We start from the raw sequence: 14480 nt of genomic DNA on the forward strand, positions 1-14480 counted from the left end.
TTAACACCACTACCAGGTGTACCTCACAATTTTGAGTTAAACACCTTCACGTAACCATATATGCATTAAATATATTTTGAACATTGTATGAAAAATGAACATTATACCACTGAAAATGAAGATAAAAGTAGGCTTATAACTAAAAACTATAAAGCTGAAATCAGCTTGTTTTCATCCATTGACTCTATACCCCCATCAATTTGAAGGCTGACAGGTAATTAGTCCCCACATAAAGCCTACAAGTCCCACAATGCCTTGGGGGAACAGCCCTGAATAATGGCAACGCAACACAACCAAGGGGTCATATTACAGATTAAGTGGCACTTAATCAAACGCGATGAGCTACCGGTAAATGGAAATGTTAACAAAAAAGTGAGGTGGTTGTAAAAAGAAAAAAGAAAGGGGGGGGGGCAATAAACAGTATGTACTCATGTACAGTGGGTACTAGTTTTAAACATAAGACTGATGACAACAGCAATACAATAAAATAAACTGCATATAAGCTAAACTGATGGACTACATCACCAAATATAAAATATTATAAAAAAAATATTGTTGTACAACCCACAGCAACAGAGTAGTCAGAGCAGGGCTAGAGAGTAAGGAATGATATTTTATCATGGGTGACATAAGGATGTTTTATTGCTGCGTGTCAGTGGATTATTACAAGGGCTGCTGCAGCAATATCCAGGAAAGAGCCTGAATGAGACTCAAAAAAATGTAGGAAACTCCCATTTGCTCAATGGACTACAGATGAGTACTATAGACAGATGTTTTTTTTTCCTTTTGCTCATTTGCGCTCTTGATAGTTGCTCTATTTTTCATGATTATATCATGATTAACGTGACTTGGTAAAGCAAGGGCAATTCATTAAATACTTCTCTCATAGTGCACTTAAACTATATACAAAACCTCAGGAAGACTTATACCAGTCTTTTTAATATCTGTCAGCAATAACATACAGACTTTAAGTCTCCATAAAGACATCTAGAAAACCCAGTTCCCAGGCTTGCAAACTAGTATGTCAAAGACTTTGCTTTTTTGCTACCATTCTTCATGCTTTAATTTCTGGTTTGTTTTATAGTGTAACTGAACCAAGACTGACAATGAAAACCTGTCACATCTCTCTCCCCCCTCTCCCTTTTCATTCCACCAGAAAGAGCTGATAAATAGTATGAGTGAACAAACATCCCCATTCTACCGTCCAGCTGATATTTGGGTCAGACTAATGCCCCTCAACAAACGTTTTCATTAGGCCAGCTGTATAAGGTGCATTTTAATTACACTTTTAATTAAGCAGCCAGGTCAATTAGGCGGGATGGGTCAAATGAGCTGAGCTATCTTAAATTAGGAGGAGACTATGTACCATTTCTAAATAGACCCCTAACTCTCTGTGGTGCTCTTAATCTCCAAAAGCAAAAATGATTTTTTTAAACAGGCAAACTTGAAGCTGAGCATGACTCATAAAATTTAATAAGTGTCACTTTAACTTAACCTTAACTACAGAGAGTGCACAGTGAGCGGGGAGAGGTCAAAAACACCCCCAACACTGATTAAACTCAGTAGACATGGTGACATCAACCGTTTGTGTGTGGCTAATCTCATAATATGCAATCACTCATTCACATGGCTCTTCACCACTGGTCACGCCACTCTCATTTGCCGATCACTGAATGTGCTTCTTATCCCAACTCTGCTTAAACATAGTGAAATAACCACACAGACCTTCATGATTACAGCCACAAGCACCGTGACACTGTAGCTTTCTTCAGCCATAATTCAGAACTCGTTCTTTCTACTGTACCAAAACGGGCCACTATTGTGGTTTAACTGATGCCTTCGCCCGTCAATGCGACCGTCATGTTTGCAGACAAACAACAGGTGATTACAGCAGAAACAGGATGCGGTGTGACGAATCAAATCAGTTCAATTTCAAATAATACATACAGATATAGATCATGTAAGGAAAGCAGGGAACAAAGAAGTGGGCCGAAATAAAGTTAAAATAACACAAGCTAACGTCAATTATTACCCTCGAGTGTTGAGGCTTACGTCTTAACTAGCTCAGTTAAAGATAGTTTATTAGTCCCCTGAACAAAATTTAAATAGAACATTTGAAACTGAGCTCAGTCTAAGCGAAAGTTGTGCGTTAACACTAGATAAAAGCAAGCCAGAGACGCTTTATAACTTTGCCAAGTTTGACGTTGTTAGCCAGCTAGCTAGTGTTAAGGTAGTTAACTCTCAGGTGCATTTAGTAACGGAAATCACCCGACAGTTGTTAAAATGCTATCAAAGTTCGAACCAAACTTATACCTCAAGCTCAAATTTGAACTCAACCAATGTCTCTTGTTGAGGTCTAAACTCTTTATTACTGACAGCTAGCAGATAAGGTAATTGTTAGCTAACGTAACCTACACCTGACTGTCACTAAGGGGAAATGGAATGTTTTGAACACATCAGCAACAGCCAATTGGCTATGTTAGCTTGCTCTCTAAATAAAGTTTATTCTGCTTTCCGCGGGCTAAGCCTTACAATACGTAAGGAGACTGGCTGCTGTGGCGAACTAATAAGAGGAAAGCGGTATGTATGAAGAAGATGGAACGTGCGGTTTCATTTACCAGCTGCTGTCGTATCCACCGAATCATCCTTGCAGAATACGTTCCAAGTAGCCAGCACAGTCGCTAGCCCAGCGCTAGCAACTAGCTACTCCAACAAAACCGTCCCGAAACATAAATATTTCCCCCGAGAGGCAATCCTTCTCGGTGCATTACACGACACATTCACACGGCGCCACTGTGCTATAAGATGCATTCAATCTTTCCCATTCACGGTAATGTCCGACAAAAACAATTTCTGGTTTTAAAAGAAGTGACAGACGGCTGGCCACAGAGTCCCACCGAGCAGCGCTGCTACATCTCTCCTCTGCCACGATCACTTTTCCTCTGCCAGCAGCCTCAGCCTGTGCAGATACAGCTCTGGCTGCTCTCCGGTGGCCTTTGCACGCCCCCTGCCTGTCTGCAATTAAAAATGATAGCTAGATAGACTGACAGATACAGTAGCCGGATAGATATTTTCCATACTGTGCGGGATAGACCTCACTCCACATAGTTCATAGTGTATATAAGAATTTCAGCTGTGCTATTAAAGTGCAGATGTATGGTATAATAGGGATCGTGCAAGATTATCCAGGTAGCTTACTAGGCAGCTAGCGAATCTTGTATGAATTGGAGCTGGAAATTGTGTTTAGGTGCATTTGTTTTATTCTAGTGTATCTTAAATATCTTAATAGACTGTTTATTTATCATCTCCTGAAGTAAAACCTAACTACCTATGAGCTGGAAAAACTGGTCGGTTTATCTTTTATCCTTTATCTCTTTCTTCTAAAACTGCCCAACTACCAGTTGTTCCAGATTTTCTCTTGTAAGGCATCTCACATAAAGTGAGGTCATCTTAGTCCATCCATTACTTCCCCTCCCTCCTTGAATACTTGGCTGCATCCCAGTCAGTCGATAATGTATAGAGAGAAAATGATACCTAACGTGGAATGCTTGAGAATTTATGTATCTGTAAGTTTCAGGACTGCACCGTGCTCTTTGTACGTGATCGAAAGCACCAACATGATACTTCTATTGATGAAGAGTGAAGAAGAGCAAATGGCAAGTGATAATGATCCTGTGTAATCAATGTGTTCGAGCAGCTATATTTGGACCAGAACAGCTGCAGCTGCCCAAGCATTTCCTCTCCTCTGTTTCTGGCCTGCTGTCAAAAGGAAAGACGCCCATGTATTTGCATGCTTTTGCATCATCCCCAGTACCTTCACCTTTGCTCCTTAAGTGGCCAGAGTGAGTCTAATGTCTACAGCACACAGTTTATCTGATTTCTGCTGGACTTTTCATGATGGCAGTCTTACAAAAAAACAAAAAACAGACAAACTAAGCCAAAAGCCACCGATATGCATTTACCCGGGATTAAGACTGCTTTAGGTCAGCAGCAGGCGAGAGTGACTGTGTGCGCAACGTCTTGCCTTTAAGGCCTCGTCATCTATCACGTACAGAGTAACCAGTGACACAAGCCCCATTGTGTGCTTTGTGTTTCTGCTCTGCATCCAGTTAAAACAGAAATGTCACTTTTTAAAAGAGCAGATTTACTCTGCAAATCCTGCAGATAATCTGCTATCTGTCTGCATGTGTGTGTGAGACTGAAGCTCAGTGTTTCTGCCCATGTGACTGCAAGGGAAATCTCTGGTTTACATTGGCTTACATAACGCCACTGCAGCAGCAACATCTGGGTGCTCCTACCTGACAGCTGGACTGGAAACAGTATGTCAGTTTTTAATGTGAGAGGCTGCCAGGGCTGTGCATATTTCAGCTGTTGAGATGAAAACATTACATTTCTAAAATGTGTCAGAGAAATTCTTTTTCCAGTTAATCTGTTGTTTGCCCAGGTTGCAAAGCAACTAAAAATAGTGATTCAAGCTCATCCTACACATGAAAGAGAAAAGAACCAATCCTTTATTTTGATTTGAATCATTTACTCTCAGGAAAATGTCTTGTGTAATCTAAGTGTACTTTTTTTACCTTAAGTTTTATGGTCAGCTGCATAGTGATCATAGACATAGAAACTGCCAGTTGAAATGTGTGTGTTGTACCTGAGACATGAGATGACTGGCCAGTGATTCATAATGCCCTCTATGTCTGTCATGGAAATGGATGGCAAGGCACCAGACATTGCTTGGCTGCCTGCCCAGCTTTGTATTGAATTCAACTTATACTGCAATCTCGCTTGCAACACAGTACTGTGGTCTAACAGGTTAATATTACTCACCATACTGCACCGTTCAAGAAACAAGTCAGTTACCTGCATGTGTGCCTCCTCACACACTGTTGGGCCACACATGTTTTACATGTGTCATGTGAGACATGTTCCAACCATGGCTGGGCTACACTGTAGAAAAGATGGCATCTTTATGTCTGCATAACATGTGGCAGTGTTTCTAGACACACATTATTTTAGAGGGGGATCCAGCACCACGTGTTGTGGTGTACGTTTACTCCATTAAAAGGAAATACTGCATGAGTTCTTTGTTAAAAGTAGATATGTGGATACAGGTACGAGGTCTTCATAATCCATTTAAGCAATAAATCAAAAATGGACAAAACTAAACTAAAAAGGCTGTCATGTAAACTGTGCAAGGAAAGAAAGCACGGGTGTTTGACCTCTGGATTTGCCTTACATTTGCGTGAGGCACACCCTGTTTTGTTTCGAAATGACTTGAGGCAATGAGAGCCTGAATTAGTAGGACAACTTAAAAACTTCCTTTCCTTTCCTTTCCTTTCCTTGTCAATGTACATTAAACTGAATTAATTCATCAGGCCTGTTTAACCATGCCCTGGATGATCCTCTTGGTAAATACACCAGCGCTAAGTGGCTTTCAATCATTACCACCACGTATCCCCAGCAGTACTAATAGGCTTAGGACAAGAACTCACTATCAGCTCAGACTCTGCTCCCTCCAAGTCCAGCTTACTTGCTCAAGTTTCGGTTACCACTTTATATGTGGGTATATTAGCATTTGTCTTGTTGCGTTAGCATGAATAAATGTCTTACTGTGAGAGAAAAAAAATGAATAATGGACTCAGGGGAGCCTAACATTGGTCGTTATGCCTCTTAGGGAGATAGAAAATGAATGGACTGGCTTTTAAAGTGGATGGCTGAATCAATACCAAATGGCCATTAGTCTTGAAAATATAAATAAATAAAACATTGCTTTCAGAATGAATACTGGCGTGAAAAAAAGGGAAATGGTTTAATTTAGTTTTCTCAATGCTGGACACTGGTCCTCGAGAGAGGCAGCAGTGGGGGAAAAAGTTAGTTGATAGTCACTGGTGGGAGGTTTTTAAATCATCTATCCAAAGGAAAGAGCTGTGGGGGAGATCTAACATGTGGTATAAGTCTCCCTCTTGAGGACAAAAGAAGGTGTTGCAAATATAAAACAGCAGTTCAGTAAACTTTAAAACAGACACTACAGTTGTTCTAAAGTACCAAAGCCATAATCTCATTCTAAGGCCCAAAACCTGAATTTTACTAATTTACTTTTCTAATTTACTGAATCATTCGGCTTTTTGAGAAAAAACTTTAAGCCCCTTTTACTCACTGGAAGACATCTTTTCCACAGTGACAAACTTTGTGATGCATAAATGAAGCCACAGGAGGTGGAAGTTAAACTGAACTACAGCACGTATATTAAAATAACACACACAGGCATACTGATGTCATTTATATGATATACGGCAGTGTGTGAATGTGTGTGTGACTGGGTGAATGACTGAATGTAGTGTAAAGTGCTTTGGGGTCCTTGGTGTGGTCCTAAGTAATGCGCTATACAAATACAGGCCATTTACCATTTTACGGCACTTCAGAGTGTGCAGCTAGCAAAGGTGTGGTTAAACCAACAATGGTTGCAAACAATGTGAGAGGCCAAGAAGATCCTAAGATCAGGTTCCAGAAGAGTCTTAAAGCTCTTCATTTTTATTATAGAACTTAGTTTACTTATGTACTTATGACTATGTTGGAGATGTGAAACTGCAACTTCTATAAGTAAATACAGGATGTATATATATATATATATACTACCGACCAATAACCTGCCTCAGTACTACATGGAAGCTCCTGTCAGGCATCATATCGGCTAAGATGAACAGGCACATGGGTCAATACATGAGCGGGACACAGAAAGGAATTGGCAAGAATACCAGAGGCGCAAAACACCAGCTACTGGTAGACAGAACAATCAGCCGAGACTGCAAGACCAGGCTGACCAACCTGTGCACTGCCTGGATTGATTACAAGAAGGCCTATGACTCAATGCCCCACAGGTGCATAGGCTGAAAAGAGAAAGGCTGCAACCACCAAGTACCTGCAGAGGGTCAGGCAAGTCCTGAGGAGTCAGCTGAATGGTAAGAACAAGATCCGGGCCATCAACACGTACGCCCTGCCCGTGATCAGGTACCCTGCTGGGGTAATAGGCTGGCCAAAGGAGGAGATAGAAGCCACTGACATAAAGACAAGAAAGCTCCTTACCATGCATGGAGGGTTTCACCCCAAGTCCAGCACCCTGAGGCTGTACGCTAAGCGGAAGGAAGGGGGCCGGGGACTGGTGAGTGTCAGCACCACAGTCCAGGATGAGACAAGGAACATCCAAGAATACATTGGGAAGATGGCCCCAACTGACCGAGTGCTCAGTGAATACCTCAGGCAGCAGAAACCCAAGAAAGAGGAGGGAGACGAGGAACCATCATGGAAGGACAGGCCCCTGCACGGTATGTACCACCGGCAGATAGAGGAGGTGGCTGATATCCAGAAATCCTACCAGTGGCTGGACAAAGCTGGACTGAAAGACAGCACAGAGGCACTAATCATGGCAGCACAAGAACAAGCTCTGAGCACAAGATCCATAGAGGCTGGGGTCTATCACACCAGGCAAGACCCCAGGTGCAGGCTGTGTAAAGATGCCCCAGAGACAATCCAGCACATAACAGCAGGGTGCAAGATGCTAGCAGGCAAGGCATACATGGAACGCCATAACCAAGTGGCCGGCATAGTGTACAGGAACATCTGTGCCGAGTATAACCTGGAAGTCCCGAGGTCAAAATGGGAGATGCCCCCAAGGGTGGTGGAGAATGACCGAGCTAAGATCCTGTGGGACTTCCAGATACAGACGGACAAAATGGTGGTGGCTAACCAACCGGACATAGTGGTGGTAGACAAACAGAAGAAGACGGCCATAGTGATCGATGTAGCGGTTCCGAATGACAGCAATATCAGGAAGAAGGAACACGAGAAGCTGGAGAAATACCAAGGGCTCAGAGAAGAGCTCGAGAGGATGTGTGGAGGGTGAAGGTAATGGTGGTCCCCGTGGTAATCGGAGCACTAGGTGCAGTGACTCCCAAGCTAGGCGAGTGGCTCCAGCAGATCCCGGGAACAACATCGGAGATCTCTGTCCAGAAGAGCGCAGTCCTGGGAACAGCTAAGATACTGCGCAGGACCCTCAAGCTCCCAGGCCTCTGGTAGAGGACCCGAGCTTGAAGGATAAACCGCCCGCAGGGGCGTGCTGGGTGTTTTTATATATATATATAAAAAAAACAAAACACCCAGCACGCCCCTGCGGGCGGTTTATATATATATATATACCTATGTATATATTTATATCTCTCTATATATCTATCTCTCTCTCTATATCTATCCATCTATGGTGGCATGGTTGTTAGCACTGTTGCCTCACAGCAAGATAGTCCTGAGTTCAATTCCGCCAGCAGGGTCTTTCTGTGTGGAGTTGTGCATGTTCTCTCTGTGTTTGTGTGGGTTCTCCCCGGGTACTCTGGCTTCCTCCCACAGTCCAAAGACATGCACTTTGTGGGGATAGGTTAATTGAAAACTCTAAATTGCCCATAGGTCTGAATGCGGGAGTCAATGTGAGTGCGAATGGTTGTCTGTTCCTGTGTGTTAGCCCTGCGACAGACTGGCGATCTGTCCAGGGTGTACCCCGCCTCTCACCCTATGACAGCTGGGATAGGCTCCAGCACCCCCCGCGACCCTGAAAAGGATAAGCGGAAGCGAATGGATGGATGGATGGATATATACATCCATCCCCCTAGGAAAGCTGCGACCACCAATTACCTGCAGAGGGTCTGTATAAAAGGCCCAAAAGTTCATGGAATAGTTTTATTGGTGTTTATAAGTTCATTTAATATTCAGTCTTCTGTCAGCCCACCTTCTAGTGACATCATCCGGTTAGTAAGGTGGGCAGTTTAATGTCGGATGAGCAGTGTTGGTCCGGAGGGGGTGCACTGATTCCTGGGGGATGTTATGTAAGATAAGATAAGAGATAAGATAGAACTTTATTAATCCCTCGGGTGGGTTCCTCTGGGAAATTCGATTTCCAAAAAAGCACAGCACCGACAGAAGTTACAGAATATTATATATATATATACACACACACACACACACACACACACACATATATATAATACAGAGACAATATAAATAAAATATACGAAGGGGATAAATAGAATAAATAGGAATAAAAAATAAAAATACAAGTGAATTGCACATTTCAAGTATTGAGGTCTATTGCACTGTTGACTATTTACAAAAGTATTGCACAAAAGGTATTGTACAGTGAGGTGAAGAGGCACTACAGCTTAGTTGTTCCCCCCTCCTTTGTCCTCCTGTTTCCCCTCCCTCTCCCCTCCAGAGAGGAGTTAAACAGTTTGATGGCGTGTGGGACAAAGGAGTTTTTAAGTCTGTTAGTTCTTGTCTTGGGGAGAAGCAACCTGTCACTGAACAGACTCTTCTGGTTGTTAATGGCCGTGTGCAGAGGATGCCCAGCATTGTTCATAATGTCCATCAGTTTCTTTAATGTCCTTTTCTCTGCCACTGTCACCAGAGTGTCCAGCTTCATGCCGACCACAGAGCTAGCCCTCCTGATCAGTTTCTCCAGCCTGTGTGCGTAAATGACAAAAAGCCACATACACACACACACCTATGTACACCCGCTGTGTTTACAGCCCCAGAAATTGAGTGGTGACAATAAAGTGCCTCAAACGGAACCTCAAGCTCCCTTCTTCTTTCATACTCTGGGACAGTTTGGCCTTAAGTGGTGTTCTGGCCGACACACCGGGGTGACCGTAGTGCTCAAAGACTGAATCAGTGCCACAGCCATCTTTGATATCTCCACTACATTTAATTGGTCCTTCAGCTGTATCCAGAGAGAAGGCATGGGGAACAAGCCTATGATCCCTCTACTCCTCTACCCTTCGTGCTCCCCTATACACATCCAAATAAGGAAATAAGTGCAGAGTTAGAGGATATCCATCAGGAGCGCCACCTCATCCAGCAGACCCAGCAACGTATGTCATCAGATCTGGTCGAACTCAAGGCACTGCGAGCAGAAATGAGACAGTTAGTGGAAGCTGTCCAGAGCCTACAGGGCCCATCTTCTCTCCAAACCAGTAAGTTAATGCAGTCACCGCTACCGGGTGATACACCAGAGATTGAGGAGGATGATGACTGGCCTGCCCCACCACCGTGGCCAGATCCAATTGAGGAAACACCACTGCCTAGCAGTGTTGGTCAAGTTACTTGAAAAAAGTAATCAGTAACTAATTACTGATTACTTCCCCAAAAAGTAATCCCATTACTTTACTGATTACTTATGTTCAAAAGTAATTAATTACGTAGTTACTTAGTTACTTTTAAAAAACACGATTTACAACCTGAATGGGTGATAAAGCGTTAGATCTTTCAGCCCAATTCTACTTTTTCTACATAATCCATCATACAAAATGTAATCAAATGGAAAAGTCCCTTTTTAAAACTTATTTTATTAGTTTTAATCTTTTAACTTTATGCATCAAGCAAAAATTTAATTATATGCATTCTCTGACTGGAAGAATTTTTTTTTTGTGTGTTTACACTCACTCTTTCAAATAGATGCAAGTAAAACACAGCAGAAAATAAATAAAGTCAAAGACTAGCGGTCCTTTTGCTCTATTTTCACCTGTAAAGCAGGAGTAGGGTAGGCGGAGGTTTACCCTGGTGCAGGTGTGCTGCAGCGGTCAGTGGAAGAATCCGCAAGTTTCTCTGTGAGTTTCCCATTACGTCGTGGCGCACTCGGTGCTTGCTTGGAAGTTTAGGGGTTTTTTTTCGCTGTAAAAAGAAGTTTTCTTCCCACGCACAACGGACACTAATGTTTTTGTCACTTTTTATGCAATCAAAGGTCATTACTTCCACGCTTTAAACGCTGCACGCTCATACTCTCTCCTGAGGAGGTAACGACAAAGCCACAGGCTGTGAGGCCAGGTTGTGTGGCCAGTAAGAACAAGCCATACTGTCCATTCTGTAACATGGAAGAGCACTACCTCAGTCAGTGCACAATGGTATCCAAGTTGACAAAGTACCAGCTAACAGATTGGATAAAGAGTAACAAGAGGTGCTGGCGCTGCGCACGGTCACACCAGGCGGCCCAGTGCAATCTCAGAAAGACGTGCAGCCTCTGCCAAGGGAAGCACCTGCAGGTACTGCATGATGTCAATGTTAGAACACTTAAAGGGTCACCAACAACAGCGGTGGTGAGCTGTGACTCGAAGGTGGCGACCAACATCCTGTATCTAGACAGACCCACTGAAGGCTGCAGAGTCCTTCTAAAGATCGTCAAAGTCTGCATTCATTATGGCAAGTGAACAATCAGCACTTATGCCGTACTGGATGACGGGTCAGAGAGGACAATGCTTCTGCCAGAGGCTGCCGAGAAGTTAGGCATGCAAGGGATCACAGAGGACGTCCCACTGCGCACGATTAGGCAGGACGTGCAGACTGTCAGAGGTGAGTCAGTGTCGTTCTCTGTTTCCTCTCCCTCAAGGCCGAGGACCAGGTTCAAGATTGCTGGGGCCTTCACTGCTGCACGCATCGGACTTGCAGGCCACACTTATCCTATGGAGCAACTCAGAGAAAGGTATAAACACCTGATTGGCCTTCCGATCCACACCTTGATAAATGTGAAACCTTTGCTACTCATTGGCAGTGATCATCCCCATCTGGTTACCCCCGTTGAACCAGTCAGGCTGGGACCTCCGGGAGGGCCTGCTGCTATTCGTACCAGGCTAGGTTGGGCGCTACAAGGGCCAGCAAGTATAGTTGGCCAGCTTGCCCAACCACAGCAGTGCTTGCTGACAACTGTGGCACCTCAGGTCAGTGAGTTAATGAAACATGTGGAGAAACTATGGCAAGTCAACGTCATTCCATTCCAAAACGAGAAGCTTGTTACTCGTTCAAGGCAAGACCAAGAGGCCATACGCATTCTGGACACCAGAACTGTCCGAATAGAGGTTGAAGGCATACTCCGCTATGCCACCCCACTGCTTCGCCGGGAGGGGATGCCTCTACTGCAGGCTACTAAAGACGCTGTCATGTCAAGTCTACGGGGTGTGGAGAGAAGGCTGGCCAAAGACCCAGAACAAGCTGAAGCCTACAAGGAGGAGATGGAGAAGTTTATCAAGGTTGGCTCCATCATTAAGTGTGGCTCTGGGACACCTGTGACAGAAGGTCAGGAGGCGTGGTACACCCCTCATCACATGGTGAGCCATAATGGCAAGAACCGATTGGTTTTCAACTGCTCATTTCAGTACAGAGGACAGAACTTGAACGACTACCTGCTGCCTGGGCCCACCTTAGGTGCGTCGCTTCTGGGAGTTCTATTACGCTTCCGAGAGCATGCAGTTGCAGTGAGTGGGGACGTTAAAGGCATGTTCCACCAGGTTCGTCTCTTACCAGAAGATCGTGCCCTGCTCAGATTTGTCTGGCGAGACATCGGCGACGAGAGCCCTCCAGCAGTCTACGAGTGGCAGGTGCTCCCGTTTGGAACCACGTGTAGCCCCTGCTGTGCCACATTCGCCCTGCAGCGTCATGTCATGGATAACAGCCAGCCAGATGATGATGTGAGACTCTCAGTCGAAAGGTGTTTTTATGTGGACAACTGCCTTCAGAGTTTCCCCACCGTGGAAGAGGCAAGGAACCTTGTCGACAGGTTACGGGCCATCCTAGCCTCAGCAGGGTTTGACCTACGACAGTGGGCCAGCAATGAACGTGACGTCATCAGTCATTTACCAGAAGAGAGCTGCTCTGCTAGTGTGGCGCTATGGCTGGCCCAGAACAAGGTAGATACCCCAGAATCTACCCTTGGATTGAGCTGGCTATTCCACACAGATGTCCTAGGCTACAAGCATCGTCAAGTTCCATATGCAGTCACCACGATGCGCAATATCTACAAGGTCCTGGTCAGCCAGTACGACCCCCTAGGGTTCATCTTACCCTACACAACCAGAGCGAAGGTAATCATCTGCCATCTTTGGGACGAGCAAAGGGGTTGGGATGACCCACACCTACCTCAGGAGCTTATGCAGCAGTGGACAGCCTGGGAGGAAGAGCTGCAATTTCTACCTGAAATTACTCTTCCCCGACCATATGTGCCTAAGGAAGTGGACCCCTTCGGCTGTCAGAGAGAGGTACACATATTTTGTGATGCCTCTGAAGCGGCTTATTGCTCAGTAGCTTACCTCCGGACCACTGGCAGAAATGGTGAAGTGCATCTGTCATTCTTGGTGGGACGTTCCAGGGTTGCCCCTAAGCGGTTCCACTCCATGCCCCGATTGGAGCTCTGTGCTGCACTCAGTGGGGCACAGCTCTCACAAGTGCTGGAAAGGGAGCTCACCCTTAGAATCGACCAGACATTCCTGTGGTCTGATTCTACGACAGTGCTGACCTGGCTGAGGTCTGAATCCTGCCGATTTAAGGTCTTCGTTGGCACTTGTGTAGCCGAGATACAAGAGCTGACAGACAGGCACTCCTGGAGATATGTCGACTCTGGAAGGAATCCAGCCGACAATGTGACACGTGGGAAGAAGCTGAAGGAGCTCACGGGTGTTCGCAGAACTTTGGCGCTCTACTGGATTCTGCGAGGGCGTGAAGCTGTCCGGCGCTACCAACACCTCTGTGCTGATTGTCAAAGGTGGAAAGCTAGACCTACAGTGCCAAGGATGGCAGACCTGCCAGCAGCCCGGCTACGTCTATTTGAACCGTCTTTCTACTCTACGGGAATGGACTGCTTTGGGCCGTTTGAGGTCAAGGTTGGTCAGCGTATTAAGAAGAGATGGGGAATCATATTCAAGTGCCTTACCACCAGGGCAGTCCACTTGGATGTTCTTAACACCAATGTTCTTCTGATGGGGTGGCCGGATGGATCGCTACCTCTGATAGTATACCCAGAGAATGAGCTCCTCAGCCGCTGTCGCTGGAAGCACTCCCAGGTTTTGGCTGACCATTTCTGGTCACGTTTCATCCGTTAGTACATTCCCAGTCTGCAGACTCACCAGAAGTGGCAATCGACAGCAGCTGATTTGGCTGAGGACTCTGTGGTGATGATCGCTGATCCACAGCTTCCCAGGGCTCTCTGGCCTGTGGGGAGGGTGATTAAAACTCATCCTAGCCCTGATGGACGCATCAGGTCAGCTGACGTGAAGGTGAAGGAGAGAGTCTACACTCAGCCAGTTGCCAGACTGGTTGTCCTCCCTGCGCTGCCCTCTGGGGAAGATGAGGACAGCTCTGCATCGAACTCACCACAACCCTAGAACTTTGTTGCCTTATTGATGAGCAAATGTCTTACATACATTTGGAGGTGGCTGTATAAAAGGCCCCAAAGTTCATAGAATAGTTTTATTGGTGTTTATAAGTTTATATAAGTTCATTTAATATTCAGTCTTCTGTAAATTTGGGCCAGCCCACCTTCTAGTGACATCATCCGGTTAATAAGGTGGGCAGGTTTATGTTGGATGAGCAGTGTTGGTCCGGAGGGGGTGCACTGATTCCTGGGGGATGTTATGTGTGCGTAAATGACAAAAAGCCGCACACAGGACTGGCTAAAGATA

General features: G+C 45.1%; 1 protein-coding gene across 3 annotated transcripts in view; it reads right to left on the bottom strand.

The window, feature by feature from the left end:
* The window catches only part of atp11b (ATPase phospholipid transporting 11B), a 51409-nt gene extending 49539 nt beyond the window's left edge, over positions 1-1870 (bottom strand). For 2 of the 3 annotated variants that reach the window (XM_086270356.1, XM_086270357.1), the window contains exon 1: positions 1726-1870. In XM_086270356.1, the coding sequence (XP_086126482.1) occupies positions 1726-1776 (51 nt within the window). In that variant the 5' untranslated portion in view covers positions 1777-1870. The remainder of the gene's footprint in view (positions 1-1725) is intronic. The other variant, XM_086270358.1, reaches the window with a different exon arrangement.
* Positions 1871-14480: the final 12610 nt, after the last annotated feature.

This window comes from Aulonocara sp. 'chitande type north' Nkhata Bay, linkage group LG17, assembly GCF_057382095.1.
Source record: "Aulonocara sp. 'chitande type north' Nkhata Bay isolate Kocher_YH1m ecotype deep benthic linkage group LG17, A_spYH_male_GT1.1, whole genome shotgun sequence".
NCBI lineage: Eukaryota > Metazoa > Chordata > Actinopteri > Cichliformes > Cichlidae > Aulonocara > Aulonocara sp. 'chitande type north' Nkhata Bay.